The sequence below is a fragment of the Phasianus colchicus genome, chromosome 2, assembly GCF_987193195.1.
Source record: "Phasianus colchicus chromosome 2, bPhaCol1.hap1.1, whole genome shotgun sequence".
NCBI classification, from domain to species: Eukaryota; Metazoa; Chordata; class Aves; order Galliformes; family Phasianidae; genus Phasianus; species Phasianus colchicus.
In genome coordinates this window covers 54,165,303-54,188,456 of record NC_143437.1, presented here as the reverse complement: position 1 = coordinate 54,188,456, position 23,154 = coordinate 54,165,303, and the positions used below count along the sequence as shown (strand labels likewise).

At 41.4% G+C, this 23,154-nt stretch overlaps 1 protein-coding gene across 1 annotated transcript; it reads left to right on the top strand.

The window, feature by feature from the left end:
* Window positions 1-7,709: 7,709 nt before the first annotated feature.
* On the top strand, window positions 7,710-12,628 carry SMIM28 (small integral membrane protein 28). The gene is given in 3 exon segments (XM_031613984.2): window positions 7,710-7,830; window positions 12,208-12,582; window positions 12,584-12,628. Coding segments are annotated over 3 exon segments (531 nt in total). The 5' UTR covers window positions 7,710-7,719.
* Window positions 12,629-23,154: the final 10,526 nt, after the last annotated feature.

Genomic DNA, 23,154 nt, shown 5'->3' with positions numbered 1-23,154 from the left:
CAGAAAATACCATTCCACTATTTCCTTAACTCTTGACATGTATGAGGTCCTGTCTGTCCTCTCAGAGTGGGGTCAAATCAGCCTGGCTTCTGCTGCCACTGGGTGGGAGAGGAAGAGGTCCACATATGGTACAAGTTATCAATGCAACTACAAATAAACTTGACAAGACACTTGTATTTCTCTCATTTGTTGGCTCACCAAAGAAAACAGCTGTCACCAAATATATATAATATGAATTATTTATTTTTTTTTTAAAGCCAGTTGAATCTCAAGTTTTCTCTCTCCTTCAGGGGAGTCACCGAACTCATGCAGCAGACTCCTGAGCAAGGTGCAAGAATGGCAGTGACCACTGAATGCGCTGCTACGTAGGCCAAATTCAACAGACTGCATTTGATACAGTTAATTAACTGGTGGAGAGACATTTCCATAGGAGCTTTCACCAAATATGTTCATCAGCAAAAATAGATAATAGTTCAGTTTTAAATAGGTGTAGGAAGGTCAACTCTTCCAACTCCATCTACAGGCCAGCAAGAGACAGTCATCTTAAAGGCTCAGAGGAGGAAAAACTGCCACCAAACCATACAAACTCGCACATTCTCTCAGTAGCTTTGGTAAAGCTCTCCTTTCTCTGCCATTACAAGAAGTGCCAAAGATTGATCTTTCTTTGAAATGAATATGCCAAGGAGGAGGTAGAAATAAAAGGTAGAATCAGGCTTGGGTGCTGTCAGTTGAACCACGTGAAACAGGTGATCTCCAATTTCTAAGCTTTTGGCAAAGAAGGTAGTAGCATCAGGATAAACCTCTTAACATCTAATATCTAATAATACTGTAAACAAAGTTGAACTCTTTATCCAAATGGCTGATATAATGTCCTAGAACAGTATACTCAGAATCCAGATTTCTAAACTCAAAGAACCCCGAAGAAATTAAAGCCAGGCTGCATGCGCCATTTTCTGGCTCCTCATAAAAAATCTGAGCAAATAAATCCATTTTGTTTTGGCTTGGATTTGATTGTTCAGGGGATTTCGTTTGTTGAGGGAAGCTGTTTTGAAACTGGTAGATATGTACCCTTGAAGTAGAGACAATACCTATGGATCACCATCTTTAAGGAAACACGGTGAAGCTGTTTGTTTTTTGTGGCATCTACATCTAAGGAGGTGTCTCAACATCCTCATCTCCCACCACAGTCAAATAAAATGACTAAAAATTAAACTAATTTAGAATATTTATTCAAGGTAGCATTTCTCAATTATTTCCTTTACTACATTTTTGACTGTTACATTACATTTCTGGCCTTTTTTTTTTTGTACTTCAAATCAGAATCTCCTTTGTGCCAGAGACTATAAGGACACCAACAGACCAAAAACAAAACTGGATAACATGCTGTATTTGAATCTGTCCCTGTAAGTGTGCCCAGGAGGTCAGAAACAGACAAACGTTCAAGGTTGGGAAATGAGAGTGTCAAACATAATGAGAAAGTGAAAAATGGTTTTGTAAACGCATTGCAGTAACTTGTGTAAGGAGAGGAAGATGATGAGGCTCTTGGTTGGTTTGAAACCCTTACCTGCAAAAGCAATTAATCTTCTCTTGAGAAAACATGGGAAACTGTTTCTATGTAGAAATGCAGTGATTGCGCATAAAAGCAAGGAGAAAGTTTGTGTGCCCTTAAAAAAAATGTTCTTTCAAAGTCCCAGATGCAGGGGTGTTCAGCAGAGCAGATCTTATATCTCCCCCTCACATAATTCCTTCCCTTTTAAAAGGACACTAAATAATTGAAGATCTCCATGCGAGCTCTTGTGACCAGCCCCAAACCCAGGAGAGTAAAGATTATTAGTTTGCAAAGCCAATCACAGGAAAAAGAAGAAAAAAGTGAAAGTTAAAATCTAGTTTGCTAATATGTTTTTTTCTTGCAAATTTCCAATCAAATCATAGAATCAGAGAATGGCCTGGGCTGAAAAGGACCTCAAAGATCATCTAGTTTCAACCCCCCTGCTATGCGCAGGGTTGCCAACCACCAGACCAGGCTGCCCAGAGCCACATCCAGCCTGGCCTTGAATGCATCCAGGGATGGGGCATCCACAACCTCCTTGGGCAACTTGTTCCAGTGTATCACCACCCTCTGTGTGAAAAACTTGCTCCTAGATATCTAACCTAAACCTCCTGTCTCAGTTTAAAACCATTCCCCCTTGTCCAAATTTCCTTTACTATTTCATGGGAACAAAAGCAGTGAGAGCAATGAAAAGGAAATGCAGCATAACAGCCTGCCACAGGATGTTTCAGGCAGAGCTGTGCTGAGTGTAGGACAAGAAGGATGACCCCATTAAGCATCATTCTCTGGTAAGCACTTCCCTTTCCTCCTTCCCTGCTGTGCTCACAGACTACAGAGCAGTGACTGCTGAAGTAAGACAGAGAAAGATGATGGGTCACACCAAGCGCCACACTGTATCATTTCTCTCTATTTTTCACATCTTCTGCTTGAGTATGAGCCCTGATTAATGAACTGTACTGAATGGGCAAGAATCCCTTTCAAGGAGGCATCATCCTACACATGGTGAAAAGTAATGTTTGGAGCCAAATGAAGCGAAAAACTGAGCTGTAACAGCAATACACAAATGCCTCTAACCAGTCAGGTTCAGTTGTGCCCATACAGCCCAAGCCCATTGTAAGTGCTCAGCTTTGCAAGAACAGTAACCCTCCCTTTCCCCCAGCAGATGCCTGGTTCCTCTTCCATAACACACCCTGACACCTTGAGAGATTCAGACCTGGACAAAGGAGGAGGAGATTTCCATTTTGCAGTTGAAGTTACATACCTACCTAAGCAGCTGACTCAGCACACCACTGCCCCAGGTAGAATCTAGCTTCCACATTATCTTGGACCCAAGCCTTCACCACTACACATCTCAAAAGCCACCCAATTACATACAAGGCCATCCACACTGAACAATGGTTCTCAGCACCTTCCCACACCAATTATTTTTAACTTGTATTTATTTCCCTCCAAACATTCAGACATCCCTCATACAAGATACACATTATGTTGTGAGGTGCCTCCTGCACTTGAGGGAACACCCCAGGAAGGACACCTCTCTAGGACCTCTTTTCTCCTCCCAATTGACTGATGAGGAAAGTTTTCCCTTTTCATTCTCTTCCTCCCTCCCCCCATCCCTTTAGGAAATTTTGAGGTCAGTGTATGCCACTAGCCCTGTTTGTAAAGCTTTGTCCATTTAAGGCTATCCCACCTGCCTTTGCGCAACAAAGGTCACATCCCTGATTCACGGCCTGACTGCAGCTTTGCCCACAAGCCCAACCAACAACAACCCCACTTGAAAAATAAAACTTTTGCTATGTCTTTAGATTTGTCACTTTCCTATATATAAGATTTTCTTCACATATTTCATTTCTATAGCAAACTTTACCTTACAGGCTGCTGGGGGCTGTGCACTTTCACCATAAGCTGTAAGTAGGAATCTTCAGGCTCAGAACAGATTCATTTTCAGGGTGCAAACTCCAAACTGAAACAGTACATGTGTTATCGCAGAGCGTGCGTGCTACGTGAAACAAAATGTGTGTTATTTCAAGCAAAGCACTGTTCCAGTTCACCTAAATGAAAACAGCGCAAAATTGCCAAAAGCCTTTCATCTGATGCCCTGATAAATAATGCACACTTCAATTCAGAAAGTTTCACATGGATTCAGAAGTCCATGGATTGGAATCATTTTCTCTTTCTCCCTGAAGGAAAGTCTTTCCTTGACAGCAGGGCACAAAGTCGAACACTTGTCTAACTCAGCCCCACACAGATGGGACCTGCAGCTCCAAGAAAGCTACTCAACCAGTCATAAAAAAGGGTTAAGGAAAAACAAGTAACAGTGCCTTCACAGACCCCAAAGGCCATCTACTGTTGGACAAGAGCCGGCAGTGTGTACTTGCTGGAAGGCCAACAGTAACCTGGGCTGCATCAAAAGAGAGGTGGCCAACAGGGTGAGGGAGGTGATTGTCTCCCTTTTGCTCTGCCCTCATGATACCCCATCTGGAGTACCGCATCCAGGCCTGGGGCCTGCAGTATAGAAAGGATGTGGAGCTGTTGGAACAGGTGCAGAGGGCCACAAAGATGATCAGAGAGCTGGAGCACCTCTCCTATGAAGACAGGCTGAAGAAGTTGGGCTTGTCCAACTTGGAGAAGACTCCCGAGAGATCCTGTCCCTGTTCTCAGCATTGGTGAGGCCTCACCTCGAGTACTGTTTTCAGTTTTGGGCACCTCTGTACAGAAAGGGCATCGAGGTGGTGGAGCAGGTCCAAAGAAGGGCAACAAGGGCTTGGAGAATATCGCCTAAAAGGAGAGACTGAAGGAACTGGGGCTGTTCAGACTGGGGAAAAGGAGGCTGAGGGGAGACCTTATTGCTCTCTTCCAAGATCTGAAAAGTGATTGCAGAGAGAGCAGAGCTGCTCTCTTCTCACTGGTGACAGGACAAGGGGAAATAGCCTTAAGTTGCACCAGGGTAAGTTTAGGTTGGATATCAGGGAACACTTTATGGAAAGGGTTGTTAAGCACTGCAATAGGCTCCCCAGGGAGGTGGTTGAGTTGCCATCCATGGATGTGTTTAAAAACCATTTGGATGTGGCGCTCAGGGACATGGTTTAGCAGAGTGTTGTTAGAGTTAGGGTAGTATGGTTAGATTGTGGTTGGATTCTATGATCTTTAAGGTCTTTTCCAACCTGAGTGATTCAATGACTTCATTGTGATCTCCCAGTACTTGAATGGAGCTTAGAAGCAGGAGGGGAACCAGTATTTTACACAGCATTTTACAAGAAAAGGGGTATGGGTTTAAACTAAAAGAGGAGATCTAGGGTAGATATTAGGAAGAAATTCTTTATTCAGAGGGTGGTGAGGCACAGGCTGCCCAGGGAGATTGTGGTCATCCCATCCTTGGAAGCACTCAAGGCCAGGGTGGATAGGGCCCTGGGAAGCCTGATTTGGTGGGTGGCATCTCTGCCCACAGCAGGTGATTGGGAGTGGGTGGGCTTTAAGGTCCACTCCAACCCAAGCCATTCTGTGATTTAGGGCACAATGGATATTCTGCTCCCTATTAATAATCAGCGGCAATACAGTATAGAGTTACACCCCTTGCCTCTAATGTCTCAGCACATCAGAAATATGAATTATTTATGACCAGATCTTCACTCTGAGAGTTGGGAAGGTGCCCGTTTTCTGCACTGGCTTCCTAAGAAAGTCTCTCCCTTCTTGAACATTAGAAGTAGTATTAGCAATGCTGACTGATAATTATCAACATCCTTTTACAAACCTTTAAAAATAACTGTAATCTCTCAGGTGTTACCATTCCACCCTATTTTCTCCAGGTTGACAGGATCAATCAAAATGAGTCAATGAATTACTTCCAAGAACAAAGGCAGAAGAAAAGAAAAAAAAAAAAAAAGACTGTTTGATGCACGCTAAGTCTGAAGAGCTCCAAAGTTCTGCCTCTTCCACATCTCAAAGCATCAAGCCTGACACTTGGCTGAGAGGCTTGGACTAGAGGATGCTCCTCCCCTGAGTCTCCACAGGAAAGCATGCCCAAGCTATGGAGATAACTACGAACTCCGTGAGAAATAGGTCTCAAGCGATCCACAGAGTTGCAACCTGTCTGATGTGTTAGCACGGCTTCAACATGGAGTGGCAGCACTTCAGTTTTGCACAAGCAGATCTATACAGATGCAGTGTATTACACAAGCTGCAGACCCCCTGGCAGCAGAAAGACTTCGGCTCTAGTGCTCTCTGTAATCTTCCTAACAGGTCCACTGATTATAAATCCAAAGAGACAACCGTCATTGTATATTCCAATTACCTGCATGACAAAGGACCATGTTTCCCCAAATTTCCACTTGGCCTCAGCTCTACAAAGTTAAATCACTCTTGAAGATGTTCCAGAGGCCAAGAATTCACAGCACTTGGTAAGTTAGGTCAGTCAGTTTGTGAAGTGCACACCTTATTTTGGCTAAAATTCATCAAACAGAGCAATGATACCATAAGCAGACATCATCTTTCTCTTCTCATTATTCATGGTAGTCCCAAAGCAAATTTACAGTAAGGTTTTAAAAATAGCATTCATAATCTTAGGGGTTGTATTAAGACCCTAATTAAGATGGTATATGAACATTTCATGCTTGCACGTGAGATGACAGATTTAAACCTCAAGTCTCCCAAAGGAATTTATTATAACACTGTTGTTTAGGATGGATAGTTGTCATCGCTGCTTCCACACAGAGTCCTGGGACACCACGCAGAGGAATTTGGCTGTCTCAGCGTGACCTGTTGATTCAGGACACCCAGCTGCTCAGAGGACACAGCAGTTCACACCTGGGCTGCTCCTGACTGCTCTGAACAAGGTCTACAGTTTTCTGGGACCAGTGACCTCAAAAGAACAACTGAAGAAAGAAGCCCAAATGAGAAATACAACTTAAGAATCTTGACCCCCTGATTTTGTATTATCAGCCCTGAACAGAAATTTTGCTTAAACAGACTGACCTTGAGATGCCATACAAGACACACTGCAGTTGAATTGGGTATTACCCACAGCCTCCCTCTGCTCAGAGGAAAAAAGAAAAAGACAGTTTCCACTATAAGAGTAATGAATCACTGGAATAGGTTGCCCAGAGAGCTGGTGGACGCCCCATCCCTGGAGACACTCAAGGTCAGGCTGGAGGGGCTCTGAGCACCCTGATCTAGCTGTAGGTGTCCCTGCTTATTGCAGAGGCATTGGACCAGAGGAACTTCAAAGGTCCATTCTAATTCAGACAATTTTATGATTCCACTAACTTCTTTCTCAGTAAGAGTTAAACCCTGAACCACTCAGATTAAATACTGCTCCCATTAGAGGTTAATATACATTCCTGACATTTTATTCGCTTGAAGAACACAGCAAAGGCTTCTCACTCAAAACAACCTCTACTTAATAACTCACACCCTAGAAGCTAGTAAGCAAGCCCCAAGTCAAATACACTGGCAACTCACTACTGGAAGCGTTCGTATGCTCACAGTGACCAAAGCTGCCCTGGCAGCTTTCTGTCTCTGGATTTACCATTAACATTTGCATTCTCATGCTGCTAAATAATTCAGCATAGCATTTAGCCTTCTGTCCTTGTCTCTCTATGCAGCAGATGCTCTCACTGTTTACTGTAGGCACCAGCCACAGGGAACAAAAACCTGCCTAGATCCTTAGTTCTTCCAGCACTCTGTATCAGAGAGGGAACTTTCACTCTTGGCATAGGAGCTTTTTATTATTATTTTGTTGGAAAAGCATTTGTTAGATCCCTAAATATAGGCGGTTATTTATCTGCATGGAGTCAGGACCATGTGGTCTCAGCTTCACATGCAAATTCCCTTTTTAATAATCCTAATGCGGGGAGCCCTCCAATCAGAGCACTATCAGCCACGGGTCCCTGATACCTGATGCCAGCTTTACTGGTAATGTAGGCCACTGAAGCAAATCCAGGGAGATTGACTTGGAAGTGAAGAGAGAAGAGGAGATCCGCCTGCTTGGCTTCCTGACAAGGGGGTTTCCATTTGTTTTCTCCCTTTGCTCGGGACTCAGAAGGGGGACACAATTTCCACACAATTGTTAGTGGAGAGCAGCCCAGCAGGGTCAAGGCTGGGAGGAGGGGACGCAGCCGCAAGCAGTGAAGCAAAGTGGAGGCACAAAGGCAGAAGAGCGGGTGGACAAAAGCATGAGGTGGCTCCTGGGCAGCAGCTGGAGGAAATTTGGACACGCTGACAGGGGGAACTACGACTGGCTGAACACTGAACCAGGTGGGCCACTTCTGGAAACAGAGCTCCAGGTCTGTACCTGCCAGCATCTGTGGCACCTCCTTTGGCTTTACACGCGTGTATTCATTTGTACAGTGCCTCACTGTATAGAACAGAGTCAGTGTGGGGGTATTGAGCTATCAAAGCAGTAATGCTCAACTACATAGAGCAAAAGCATGCATGTATTGTTGTGGTTTTAAATGCATCTGTGGTGAAGGAAAAATCATTAGAAGAAAAATTTTGCTGGAGCAGCTGCTAAATAAGTTTCTTTAAAGCACAATGCATTGCTCTATTCCTTGATTTCCTTTCTTTTAAATACATGTTTACGCTTTGGGTCTGGTCCCATGAAGCCTTTCTGCAGATGTTGAGAGTGAGTATCAGGCACTATGAACTCTTGTTCTCTAAGCTGCGCGCTGATTACTTCTGAGAGAGGATCACAGGCAGGCAAGTGGGGAGGGGGGGAGGAGTAGCTGCCAGAGTGGAAAACACAGCCTGCCTGCTGGTGCTTCTGTGTAGAGAGATGGTTTCACTGAGGGGAAACTAATTTCATGTACCCCTAGTAAACAGCTATGGCAAGTAGCACTAGTAAGTACACTGGCCGTGCTACTTAGCTATCAAGTGTACAGCTATAAAAGAAAAGAGTAGGTGTGTGGGGATGCCAAAACTGGAGGAAAAGCAGCTTTAAAAACCAACTCTATGATTTTAAGAGTCTACCTCGTCAGTGGGACTGCTGGCATATGAATTGCAATGACTTTGCACCTTGAAACTGGTCTTGTCTGACTGTGGGAAACAAACATCACCAACACAATCACATTCTAACAAGTATTTAACAATTCAGTGTAAATCTAGGCTCACCTCAAAGTTGTGCATCACTGTTGATGTACACAAAAACACATCAAAATGTTTTCCTGTTTGTCAGAGTTCGGCTTAGACAAGCAATAATGAAGCTGCTTTAAGCAGCAGGGTGGAAGATAGAAAAACACCTGGGCATGGGCCACAGTTATTGACTTCAAAGCAGACTTTGTTCCAAATCCACTGAAACCATTTCAGAAGTACCTGTTTCCTGATTCAATTTCAAGAGCCTTATCAAAAAAATGTTAGTATGAACACAAGCTCTATTCTAAAAAAAAAATCATTTCAATAACTCATAACTTCAATAAGAACTCAAGCAAAACATTAGCAACACAATGAATTTTAGCACCAGCCACTTTGATGGGAATTTAAGGAAGTCAAATCAACTTTACTTTTTCTATCTTTATAAGAAAGCTTCCTTTAAACTCGTGTTTTGCCTTATGAGGTCCTTCCCTTCTAAAGTAAGTAGCAGGTTTCTTTTGTTTAAACATGCATTCAGGTCTAACCTCACTTAATTCATTATAGAAATGCCACAAAACTCATCTGTGCTCTCCATTTCATTCCTTTACCAACAGCCATGAGTAAGAGCTCATCTTAACTCATATGGTTCACATAATCTGTAAGCCAGCAACTGTACATGCTCAGCACAGTAAAAAAAAATGTAAGCAGGCAGATTACTAATGAAAGGCTTTACTATTTCTGTGTTCTCCACGTTTTGGAAAACTGACCCTTTGCTTCACTCCCCATAAGGGTGTAAGTGAAAAGAATTAATGCGGCAGGAAGTAATCCACAATGCCCAGACCATCCAACTAAAAATCAGTTCTAGAAAAAAACCACCAAAACCAGGTCTTTTTAGAAAATTAATCCCTTTTACTGCTGCACACTTTCCTGCCTTCTTCTCATTATGAGGGCTTACTTTCCTTGTGTTTTTGTAGCTTATCTCATGCTGGAAGTCCAAATCTTACTGTTGTCAATTACAAAATCCACAGTAGCTACCCCTGGTAACACAGGCAGAGCATTTTTAATTACTGAAGATGCAGCTTCATTTCTAGGGCATTTTGCTTTCTAGTTCCAGCAGTTGTTTTCCACCATACGTACTGGCCCACTGTTTCATTTTTAGCTTTAGAACTTCAGAAAAAAAAGTTTATAGTTTTTGGTATATGTATTATGGCTATGAATTTTTCCAAGAATTTATGTCAAGATCTCTACAACATTCTTCAGTAGCCCCATAGCCACTCATCTCAGAAACAGGCACAAAATTGCAACAGAAGTACTGGGATCAACACCACTCAGTTTTTTCCCAGTACTTTAGTTGTGTTTAGGTACATCTACAAGCAATTAATCAGCTGCAGTGAAAGCTTCTTGAACCACATCTCAATGTAAAACCAGACTGAAAAAACATTTAGCAGGAGGCTGAATCACAACAGACAGTAACTCACTGTGATTTATGCTTAAGGTCCTGAGCATCTGTAAATTCACATCCAGTCCCTCAGTCCATTCTTATCTGTGTGCCACACTATGTATTCTCCACTTTTTTTCAGTGCAATTCATACAGTCATAAAGGTTAGAATATACTTCTAAGACCATTTAGTCCAGCCACCAGCCCACCCCACCGTGCCCACGTTCCTCAGTGCCACATCTACACATTTCTTGAACACCCCCAGGATGGTTGCCTCCACCACCTCCCTGGGCAGCCTGTTCCTATATTATTCCTCCTTCTGACAATAATTTTTTCCTAATATCCAACCTGAGAAAGAAAAAAAAACCAAACACATTCATAGTGGGGATGCATTTGGCTGGAACTGGGACTCAGTATACCTTTTACTAGTCTCAAGTGTCAAACACTTATTTAGGACAGAAGGTAAGACTGCCAACCACAACAGCACACAGATATTTTAAAAAGTATTTGAAACTGATTGACAGCTTGCTCCCCACAAATTAAATCTGAAACCTGAAAAACATGCTCTTCACTGATAGCAAAAAATGCTATCCCATAAAAGCTCAGCTCTTCCAAATATCCATTAAGAAAGTACTGCTAGCAGTACAGACTCAAGGAATCTCAATAATCATAGTATACAAACTAAAACAATTTTTTCCTCACTTCTTGTGTATAGTGTTTTAAGAATCAAGTAAGGTAAAGAAAAAACAACCAGCAGCAAAAGTTTTTAAAGCAATTCTCCCATATTTATTAAATATTTTAATGTCTGCTTTAGAATAATAGCTAAGTGTTTTCTTTAAACTTCTCATAGCTCACTTGATGGTGAGGTAAGACAACAGCTTGTACTGCCAGAAGCTCATTAATAAGAAACGATCAGTAAATATGAGATAATTCTTTAGTATGCATTTCTGTGGTTAAAAGACAGCTGAGAAAAAAAGCTTAATAACTAATACACAATAGTTTTTATGTATTTTAAAATGACCTCAATGGCTTAGCCTCAGACCCATAACAACTCAGAGGGAAAAACAAAAGGCAGAAATCTGCTCTGTTTTGCTGCTACAAGTGAAAAGCAATTTACAATTTACTTTCTTTTTCCTAAGCATTACCATATACAAATAATTTAATAATATGACTATGAAATAGAGAGGTAACAAAGGCACGGCAGATAATCAGTTGAATATAGGTTACAGCATGTTTATGTAGCTACCAGAACAACCACAGTTCTTGAAGGATGAGCAGAGAAAGTTTTCATAGACTCTAGACTAAATCTGAATGAGATCCAGTTATCAGAAGCTGGAGCTAGATAGACTTAGACTGGAAATAAGATCTATTCAATTTTTAAAAGTGAAGCAAATACAACAGAAAAAAACACGTCACTGAAAAAAAAAACCAAACCCATAGCTTAGAACTTCTGACATGCTACAACACAACTCAAAAGCTTGGTGCAGAGGTCTTTTGTCCATACTTTTAAAAAGGGAAATGATTCTGGGATAGCTGGCAGAACAGGCTCAAGGAAGAGCCCCTGTTCTGGCTGTCCCAGCAAGCCAAGTTTTATTTGGGACTGGCTCATAAGGATAAAGTAGCCAAAGTGCAAGTATTGCTGGTGGTTGACCCTGATGGAAGGGGCAGCTGTTATAATGTTTGTTCTTTAACAGTCGAGATTTCCAAACAGAAATGACACTATCCAGTGGATGACTAGCCCTTTTCCTCTGCAATTCAGTGTTGTCTCAAGTTTTAAAAGCTTAACCAGCCTCTCACAAGAGAAGAGGTATCAGCTGATCCAAGAGTAATAACAACACATACTGAAATACACACAGTTCCAGGCTGTTGGTATTTTTCCCCACTCACAAAAAATGATTTTCCTAGAAACCCAGCTCTCTTAGCTACTTTGTCATTTATATTGCCTCTGGTTGTAGAAGTATTTTGTTTTAAAAATCAGCAGAAAGAATGTGGCAAACCAGTAGCCTGCAAAACACACTGTGTTAGTGGCACTAATGCAGACAGAAAATAATTCGGGAGCAAAACTGCTAGGTCATCCTTGGGGGAATGTGTTTTTTTTTCCTCTGTGATTAAGAGGTCTCCACGCATCCAACACACTACCTATTTGCTTTTATTACAGAGTAGACAACAGATAAGTTCAACCAAAGACGACATAGAGCCATTTCTGTGCATCATTTTGCCTGCCACCATGATGCTCTTCCTGGCATTCCTGCTGCTCTTCCTGTACCGCCGCTGCCAGCGCCCCGTCCCACAAGGGCAGATCTTCAGCATTGACCTGCCTGAGGCCCTGCCTGAGCACGATGTGTCCAATTTCCTTTCTGTGCTGCCCTGGAACAGCGAGCAGAGTTTTCACTACTCCACTCTCCTCCCGGACGCCACATTCCTGTCCATGTGCTTGCCTCCATCCTACGAGGAGGCCACGACAAAGACTGCCCTGGATGAAGCTCACATTGAGCTCTCTCCAGATCCAGTGCCTCCTTATGAAGAGAGCACACTGCCATCCAACAGCATCAAATAATCTTCCTACGGAAGTACCTTAGATGAAGCATGCTGCCCCTCAAGGCGCAAATACAGATCTGCTATGGCCTTTAAAATTAGCACAAATAATCCAAACGAGGCAAAACCAGTGAACTGTGACAGAGCAAACTTAAAGAAACAAGGAATTAGAATGTTCTAGAACAAGGTGAAGAGCATCTTCCACCTGTAGCAAGGCTAAACACCACATCAGTTCTAGACTGGTAATGAGGAAATCAGAGAATAGAGCGTGTTGTATGAGGATTAGATTTACAGATGGATGAGAATCTGCCCATCTGCAATCTCAAAGAAATGTAACAACACTGATGGCTGGACTTGATGATCTTGAAGATCTTCTCCAGTCTAGATGACTCTATGATAAATTATACTACAGATTTACCAGTTGCAAAAAGGGCTTTTAGCGTGAATCTATGCCAGTTTGGCTTTTTCTACTTTGTGTGTTTATTTTTCATTGAGTTCCTGAAAAGTTGCTTTATTTAGTCAGCATGTCTTAACATCACATCATTCTTCAGTGCTCCGGAACAATCGATTGCAGCACTCAGGAACGCAAATGAACTCTAAGGAAGTGTTCCAATTGTCCCAAAAAGTACAACCATGCACCTTTCCTGAAGGCTGGCTCCTAACACTGCTGAACAGTGAGAGCAACCGGAGAAGACCACATCATTCTGGATGAAGAAAACTCCAGCACCATCACATGCAAACACACAGGCTTGCTACAAGACAAGGCCTACAAAATCCTAAAGTTCTAGGCTACTGGCTTGACTTATTTTCCAATGTACAGATTAAAACAATAAATTCTGTGACCTTTTAGGTACCATGTGTTAAAGAGTTAGGGGGAAAAAAAAATCAAATGCACAGAGAAAAAAATCTGGTTGGTATTTCAAAACAGCAGTGCAGTCACTTAGCCACTAGAGAGAAGTAAATACCATTTAGATGTGTTGGTGCATGTGGTTCCCAAGAGGGCTTGCACATCCTTGCTTTTAAAGAGTGACATATCTTTAATTCCTTCTTACAGAACAGCACTTTCATTACACTGACAGATGCTCTTGTTGACTGATAAAATTCAGCCTCCAATGTTTCAGATGTAACATATTTTGCCTTAAAATATCTGCTATGTTCTGAAATTATTTACACTGTTCTTCAGCAGCTTATCCTTGCTGTTCTAGTGCCTGAAAGCTACCCTGGGCTCAATATTCTAAGCTGCTCTCCTGTTATCTTCATTACAAGTCATGTAAATTCTTAAGCGATATTCCCAGTGGTCAAAACTGATGTTCTAGTTTTAACCAAGAATTGCTATTCCATCCAAGAAACACTGAGTGGTCATCTTGCACACAGTATTTATTGAATAACTCAAATCCTGCATTAGAAAAGTTGTTTGTTTGCATTACTATAGAGAGATTAAGAACAGATAATTGCTCATGTCCAAATTAGTAATATATATCCCATTACTTCAGCTCCTTTTTCTAATAGACTACTTTTAATTTCATCTATAATTATTGTCTTGGACCTCATTCCAAAACCATTTTATCTGGTCTTGCATGTTAATTGTCCCTAGAGAGTTTTAACCTACCCAGCATCTTATTCTTACATCTCCACTGCAAATCAAAGGTCCAGTTGATAAATTACTCTCCATAGTGTAGCAACTGTCACTGATCATATCAGCTCATGACACACTCAGCAGTAACCATAGTGACACTGTCATTGCTGCTGCTTGATCGTGTCCTCTGTAGCAAACATAGCTCATAGTCCAAAAGGAACTCATGCTCAGCTCTGCTAATCAGAAAGTGGAAGGCTTACAGCACACCATCTAAAAATGAGTCATTGGTGTTTCAGCATTAGATGAGATGACTGAAGCATTAAACTTTCAAATACAGAAAAAAATAACTGCAAGCAGAACAAAACGACCCTTCGTACTTCATGCCTACAGCAGTCTGGACTGGTGCCAGAAAGATTAAGCTGCAAGAAAAAATTCTAAAAGCAAACTACAGTCTAAAAGAGCAGTGAAGCACTGGGAGCATCATCTCTGGTCATAGTAAGAAATCGAACAATCATCTGACGGCAGTGCAGGATGCTAGTTGGGGTAAGGAATGCTTAGATGTCTTCCCTGGGCCCTTCCCTGCTCCTACAACTTAAGGCCATGTAAAAATAAGGTCTGTTCATTGTTTCTAAGTTTTATAAGAAAATAAATGACTCTTTGAATACCATACACCATGAATTTTCACATACATAGATCACTGTAAGCCTGCGCTCTGTAACCGCAAGGTGCTTGTAATTTTTTTTTTGTTTGTTTGTTTAAATCCTGTGAAGATTAGAACTTATTAAAAAATCAAAACCTGCTAATACACATGTGGCCTGCTGAGCTGTGGGCTCACTTGTGACATGCAAGGTAACACTGCTTCAGTTTTTTAGTAAGACAACGCCAACAGCCAGCAATGCGATTACGTACACACTAAATATAAACAAGTGGTTGTAAGAAACTGTGGAATAGTAGAGGCATCCTCGTACTAAAAAGGCTTTCAAAGGCTTAGAGGGCAATCTCTATGCTTGACCTCTCTGTGAGAGCTGTCAGAGTCCCTTACTGCCCACTGCTTTGTGGGCTGAGATGCACACACACCATGTGCAGATGAAAGCCTTGTGCTCAAAACGCATTTAGAGGAAAAGAGCACCAATAGTTTATACAAAGTTGTTCTATTAAATATGCACTGAAAGAATAAAGCCCACATCTCCTACAATAATAAGGCAGTTTAATGTTAATAGAATATCCTGAGCACAATAGAAGCTCATAAAATGAAGTATTCAATGAAACTGATTCATGCTTACATACAGACAAGGCATCTGGTACATTGCTATGCTGAAAACTAGCTCATGACTCGCTTGTCTGTACTTGCCAGTGGTGAAATGTGCTTTCAAAACAAGACAGTCAATGCTTCATCTTCTGAAATACCCACTTTCTACCCTCCATCTAGAACATAGTCATTGTCACTGGTGTGCAAAGGGAGAAGAAGCATTTCAGTACACACCTATCCCTGAGGACAGACGCTCATCTGTAACAAATATTTTGACTAGTAATTCAGTCCTGGTTTTAATGAAGTGGAAGAAAATGAAAAAGAAAGACACGGCATCAAGTCAGTGTATCTTTGTAACAGTTCAAAAACACTACAGTGGTCCTGATAATAAAAGAAATGGCTTAATCTGCAGTGACAAGGATTTTACTTGGGTTCCTAAGCCCTCAAAACATCTGAATAAAGACACACAATGGCACACTTTCGCCAGTACCAACTCCACTAGCCAGATCTACAAACATTCTAGTAGTAGAAGAACTCTTATGAATGTACTTCATAACCAAATGCATGTTTTTAAGTCAACTGCTAATTAAATGAATTCCTCTAATGGACGTCCAAGCACAGAGAGCGTAAAACAGAAAAAAACTATTCCTGCTCCATCTAAGGAACATACAAAAGAACATACTCACTTTGAAAAAATAATTAGAGAAAATGCCCATCCAGAAATATACCTCTCACAAACTTGCTTTTCTTTTCTCTCCCTTATTTCCTGTTCTTCACTTCTCTCTCATTTGGTTTATTTCACTTTCATGCCAGATACAAAAAAAGGCAAAGAAGAAAGGGAAACAAATGCTATGGGCTGACCCAAAGTCACAGAGATCAAAACTAAGTGTCAGATGTCATGTTCTACCCACAATCTGGAATTTATGATGAGTTTCTCATCATAAAGTACATTGCATGAAACCAGTTTTTCCTGCAGGCTAAACAAGAATATTCAAGTATATTTCTACAAACACACTTCACTACCTATGTAGGCAACAATATGCCAAATCATTTAAGAGTGTCTAAAAATACAGAACGTGCTTCAGCACTGCAATATCTGTCTTTGGTCTTTTTCTTCCAGGTTAGAAAACACACAGTTGACAATACCCTCCTAAATCACTGGGGCCTCAAGTTCATTCACACAGAATGTACATTTGTCTTTTAGACATAAAAGTCAACTTGATGAAAACTACTTTGTGCTGTATCTTTCCCCCTTAGCAGCCCTGGTGCTGCAGCTTACACCCACCCACAAGGCAGCAAGTCTCTGAGATTTTCTGGTAATGTGAGTATAAACTCCTTTTGTTATAGTGCTTTTATTCTTTGGTTTTAAACCCTGATTTTCCTTAAGCCTAGGAATTAATTCCACTTGAAGTCTAATCATCCTTCTTTTCCCAATCTCCTCCTGTTTACTTTAAAGGGAAAAAAAAAAAAAAAAAAAGGAAAAAAAAAGAAATCCATATAAAATGGCTTGATATCTCCAAGGAGTACTTGTTTAAAGAGGAATGATGGGAAATTAGAAACAATTAATCATTTCTCTTACTCTTTACTATGAGTCTGATGCTCATGAAGAATTTCAGAGTTGTTACAGCTTGCCTCTGTATTTCATTGTTGTTTTTTTTTTTTCCCCCTTTAAGACTTCTGAGATTTGTTCTGGGATTACCTGCTTTGAGAGCTACGTATCACCATTTCATTCCCTACCCACACCCACATAGCTTGAGGTCTCATGAAACAAGGTTGTTTCTCTACCACATTGCGGAAGAATAAGAAAGTTTATAAACACTCTGATTCTGTACCCGCAATTTCCAGCTTGTGGACTAGAGATACCAGGGATCTGCACACTTCTTTTAAGCAGCCATAATTGGTGCTAGGAAAGCTGGTTCACACACGTGCAAAGTAACCACATCAGTACATCAGAACTGCAGAAATACTGACACCCCTAAAGAAAACGTTACATTAAATTGATTTTTCTTCTCAGTGTTTATCTAGTGCATATCATTTTAAGAGTTGCAGTATCTCCAACACCCCGCTAAACGTCACCTGGAATAAATAAAGTCTTCCAAGCTCCCTCTATTCCCTGCTAGCATGACATATAATGGAATACAGTACCTCTCACTTTCAGATCACAGGTTCCAAGACTATCCAGTCACAGGAAGACAAAGGCTTGCTCTGTCCTAAGCCTGGTATCACTCTGCTGCCTGCTGTGGGGAGGATGCTGCCAATCAACTCCATGCGATTGCAAAGATTCCAGACTCAGGAAAGCCCAAGACAACAGCTCACATTTATCCCTCTTGGCACCACTGAGAGGGACCAAACAATGCAGAGGTTCCTGCTCACACTGGGTCAGCCCTCATCTTTCCCATACCAAAATGCATGGGGGTACCTTGGCCACACCTCCTGCATTGTGAAAGGGGAGAAGAAGCCAGGAAAGTTCACAGGCTGCCCCCAGCAGCTCTCAGAGCAGGTGAATCAGATCTTCCATCAGCACCTAACGAACTTGCCCAGCCACTCCCAGCACTGCACGTTTGTTTGCAGGTGTAGAATTAGAGGGAAACTCACTTCAGCATTCTTTGCTTGTTCTGTGAACAAAGCAGATGCTTTCTAGTAAGTCCTGGGGGTTTTCTTTAAATGTGAGATCTCTATTATTAATTTTTTTTCCCCAACAATCAAGACCATTAGAACATATTTTTATTAGGAAAGTAGCAAGTTAACATGCTGACAACATCTAGATCTGTGTGCCAGTGGTCGTGGCCTTTATGAAACAGGACTTGAGTGAGCACCTCTTCTTTTTCCTAAAAATTTGACCTGGTGTAAACTTCAGCACGATGGAAGCGGTACTGCTTGATACTGCATTTTATGCTTTGCAGGGCAGCCTGGAAGCCGGAAGGCTCCTTTTCTGACCTATTATTCCTTATCTAGTTTACTTATAACTTATTTTAAATGCAAAATCTGAAGAGATTTTAGAGACAGGGCCACCCCTTGTGCAGGCACCTGACTCAGGCAATAGCAGCTGAAGGTGATGGCAGCAGGTGGCAATGGTGGCACAGGGCTGGCAGCTGCCATTTTCACCCTCCCCCACACGCACACTCGCTGAGTTAATCACATTAATCCGCTTGTGCAGCTTCCACTGGGATCATCCCAGGTTTGTGAGAGCTGGCCAAGAGGCTCTGTGTCCTCGAGCAGTGAAACAACTGCTGAGAACCAAGCAGTCACTGGCACCTTGTGTTCACCGAGACCTGGTCAAATGCCCTCAGTGGTACAAGTGCTTCCCCCTTGTTTTAAGCTTACTTCCTGATCCTCCTCCCCTGCTGCCATCAGACACCTGCAGAGCTTGCACCTATATTCTCCTGCTTTACACCTTTCTCTAGGAGTGTCCATGCTGGTAGCCAGCTGTGGCCCACAGGTACCCCAAGGAGGGACTGGCTGGAGATGTCACAAGGCAGTCCAGGCAGCAAGAAGGGAGCAGGGTGCGTGCTGATTGTTGGATGTGTCTGATAGCTGTGCCAACATGATCGCTAGGTGGGAAATAACACAGCAGAGAAATATCCAGAGAGTGGGGAAGGCAGCAGGCGAGTAGAAATGGTGAGGAAGGCAGAAGTTGCTACACAAATACATACTACCTTCTAAGAGCTTTTCAAAGCTCACATCAACGATAACTGTAGATATTAAAGGTTTCACATGTGACCTTATCAGAAATTAAAGCAGCTTTTAAACAATCATTATACAGCCAAAAATGTTCTTGACTAGTTTCAATTAGATCCTAGTGCTGGTCTTGAGAACTGGTTAGATGCTTCCACCTGGCCTAGCTTTTCCAGTCCCACAGGCAGCTGTGCTCTTTTTTCATGCCCAACTGTGTGTATGTTTAACTTTTTCTAGTCTTCAGAATCTCTGAAATAAGCACCTTATTTCAGATCAGAATCACTTCTGCTGTATTACGAGTTATATCAGCCTTGTTTTCATACAAAATTGACAGAATACTGCAAAGACGGATGAAGGGTAGAACTGCACCAGGATTGATGGGGAAATCATCTGTATTTTTATCCCTGCAGAAGACCAGATAAGTTAAAACAGCTCAACAGCACACAGAAACTCTATCAGATCAGCTAAAGAGTATGGAGTACAAGTAGGCTTCTATCTTAGTGGCATCTTCATAGGTTCTTTTCAGATCTTTTTGCTAGGTCCTCAGAGTGCTCTGCCCATAGGGAGCTATCCCCATTCCTAACAGGCTTCCCAAAACCTAAACAGTCAGGACCAGTACCAATCTTTCAGGAATACTCAAACCAGTCCCAGTGCTAGGAGTCTCCCACATAACTGAAGAAAAAGATTGTGTTGTTTAGTAAGGAAGGTTTCTTCAGGAAATTATTCTAACGTAATGATTGTTGCATGTGAGATCAGTCCTTCCTTCTCTTACTGGTTTTTCCACCTTTTTATGCCTCTCCCTGTGAAATCTGTATGAATTAGCTAATTAAAAAAAAAAAAAAGTTTCACTGAAGTAGAAAAGGGGAGTTAGTAGTGACGCCACTAAGGGCAAGACTTAATATTAGGTCATCTCTTGAAGGTAGTAAAAAATCTGCAGAGAGGAAAGACTCCACAAATATTGTGAGCATATTATTGTAGCATGCACTGTGTGATACAGCAGAGTATCCAACAAGATACAAAGGTACAGAAAAACAGGTATTTGTACTTTGTTATTCTCAGAATTATGGCAAGACAATGAACCTATATCAGATTTCTTTGCTTTACTGCCCCTTGTAGAGAATTAAAAGAGTCAGTGGAACCTATGAAGATGCCACCAAGATAGAAGCCTACTTGAACTCCATACTCTTTAGCTTATCTGCTAGTTTCTGCGTGCCGTTGAGCTGTTTTAACTTATCTGGTCTTCTGCAGGGATAAAAATACAGATGATTCCCCCATCGATCCTGGTGCAGTTCTACCCTTCATCCGTCTTTGCAGTATTCTGTCAATTTTGTATGAAAACAAGGCTGATATAAGCTCGTAATACAGCAGAAGTCATTATCCTCCAACCACGCACATTAAATGGATTGATTCTTAGCCAGAAGCACAGAAAGTAATTTTGAGTTTCTTTGTTCCCAAAATCCAGCCTGGCTCTACAGAAGTTGACACATCAAATAAGAAATTCATCCTGTGAATTCAATAATTAATTTGTTACCTTCTCATAAGCTTTCTTTCTTCTTGATGCCTGGGACTTCCAAAAAGAACAGTCTAGATACAAAGTAATGCTGGTGATTTTTTAATCTGAAAAAATAGCTTACCAACTTCTCTTCATGTCCCACAGTCTTCACTTCTGTCAGAACATTTCACCAAAAGCTGCATCAGTAAGTGGACTAAAACAATACTATCAAAGTAGGGCTGATTCTCAGCTGATGCTGTTGCACACCAACACTGACCACTCCTGTTGCTTTACGGCTCTATCACCAAGTTTAAACGGGCCCCAAAATCAACTTGCTTGTTCCAAAGGCAATTAGTAGCTATGTTTCTAACACTCTTCTCACACTGGGCTGTAGAGAAATGGGCACAAAAATCCCTGCCTTCAGGAGATTACAAAGCATATTCGACTGGGTTGATAATATCTGACTGAACAAAGGTGTTAGTTTTCCAAGAATATGAGAGTTCAACCACTTCAGTACTGCTACAATGGAAGCGTTCTTCTTCAGGTGACAGATAAGGCATTTTGTTCTCTCGTTCATTGCCAGAACTTATCTGAAGGCTGTTGTAAATTCATATATCTATGGAAAAGAACATTTGTTTTGTTTTTCCAAATAATTTATTCATGATTTATTGAAGCCATAGTGAACATGCAGAAGCTTCGGCAGCCTGCCTTTCCTCAGAGATTTTCACTTTTTTGTTCCTCCAGTAGTTAGTGTTTGTTTTTATACCACCTGGTGCACAAACAGAGCATTGCACTACAGACAGAAGAAACTATTGTGTGTTGGGACTGGGCTTTCTTTCTTCAGTATATACTCCCATACTACACGCATATATGCATACATTTGGATTCATCATGAACAGGCAATTTCCTACTCAAAATCAATGGCACTTTGCATTAGCGTTGTTGGGAGAAGAACTGACTGGCTCTTAAAAGGCTGATGACTCATGTGAAATCAACTAACTGCAAAGAGCTACACTGGCAATGCAAAGTGTACTCATTCTGCTGCTGAGGCACTTCTAAGGCACTTATCCCATCTCTCAGAGAAGCACACGACATTGCACTTCTTTATTAAGCATCTCTGTATCTTACTGTCTTCAATGCACATTGATTTCAACTTAGTCATGAAAGAAGTAACTTCTGAAATTGATTCAGCAAATAAAGTATAACAGAGAAAACCAGAAAGATAACATAATGTATGTCTTTGTGAGTAATTACGTATGCCCTTAAGAGTACTGAAGTTCATTTAAATAAAACAGGTAAAAAAATTCCTCATTACCACTCCAATTTTTTTAACACTTTATTGTTGGAGAAATCCATCCTTTTAATCTTCTCTTATAGAAGCAGGCAAATACATCATTTTGAACCACTTAATGCACTGTAGCAAATGTTTGGTTGGAGCAGTGACTGCTGCTAAAAATGGCTTTTCCAGAACTCTGTGGGATCTGAAGAATACCTGACAAGATATATTAGTTTGCAATACTACGAAGGCATTTATTCCCGTGCACAAATGATCTCTCTTCAGTCCAGGAAGTGACTGATAATGTTTAACAACTGTACTGGAGTGCAGTGATTCTGGAGACCGCAGCCAGTCTGTGGGAACCATGAACATGGGGATGTTGGTAGACACAAATGTGAGCACTAGCCTCTCTGATCCCATTTTCTTTCCCTCTTGTACACTCTCAACTGTTGAGCTCAAGCCTGCAGCTGCCTGCCCAGTATTGTCTGATGTTTCCACACGTTAGCCTCTTACTTCTCTAAGCTCATACAACTTTGCCTTTTCCTTTTCTGAAACGCTTATCCATGTTTGACTGACTTTGCCTTCCATGCCCTTTGTATTGTGAATAAAGACTTAAGGCTACATTTTTTCTTTCCCCTCACTGCAACTATCCAACTGTTAATTTGGCCTTTTATCTCTTGTACACTACCTGAAACTTCATATCTGCATTAGCCTGTCTGCCTAATATCTCACCATCACTCCTTGCATTCACTGCACTTCTCAGAAATCTCCCTACTTCACCTTTTCTACCATTATTCTCTGCCTTCTTTCCAACAGCCTTACACATGAACCAGCATCCTAGTTCCTCAAAACCACCTCTTCATCAAATCCACCTCTTTCTGAATTCTTTTCACTGGTTTCCAGTAGCCTTCCAAGCCTCCTCTCACCAAGCTATTGCTCCTCACGCAACCATCCTTCATTTCAATTAATTAATTCCCCTCTCTTCACTGTATATACAGTGAAAACTTGTAAATACCACACGGCCTTATGGATGTAATACCTTTTAATAATTTAAGGGCTCAAATACTAAGTGGAGTTTGGGCTGCATACATTTGACATGAGTAAGAATAAACTTTGAACATAGTCAAGGGAAGCAAGATATAGGAAAATGGTGAAATAACCATTCACAATAAAAGGAAAAACATATTAATCTCAGATCTAGCTTCAACAACAATTCTTATTTTAGAGGAAAAGTGTAAACCAACTGTAAACTATGAATGAGCCTGGTAATAGTATGATCACTTATCAGGATGATACCAGACT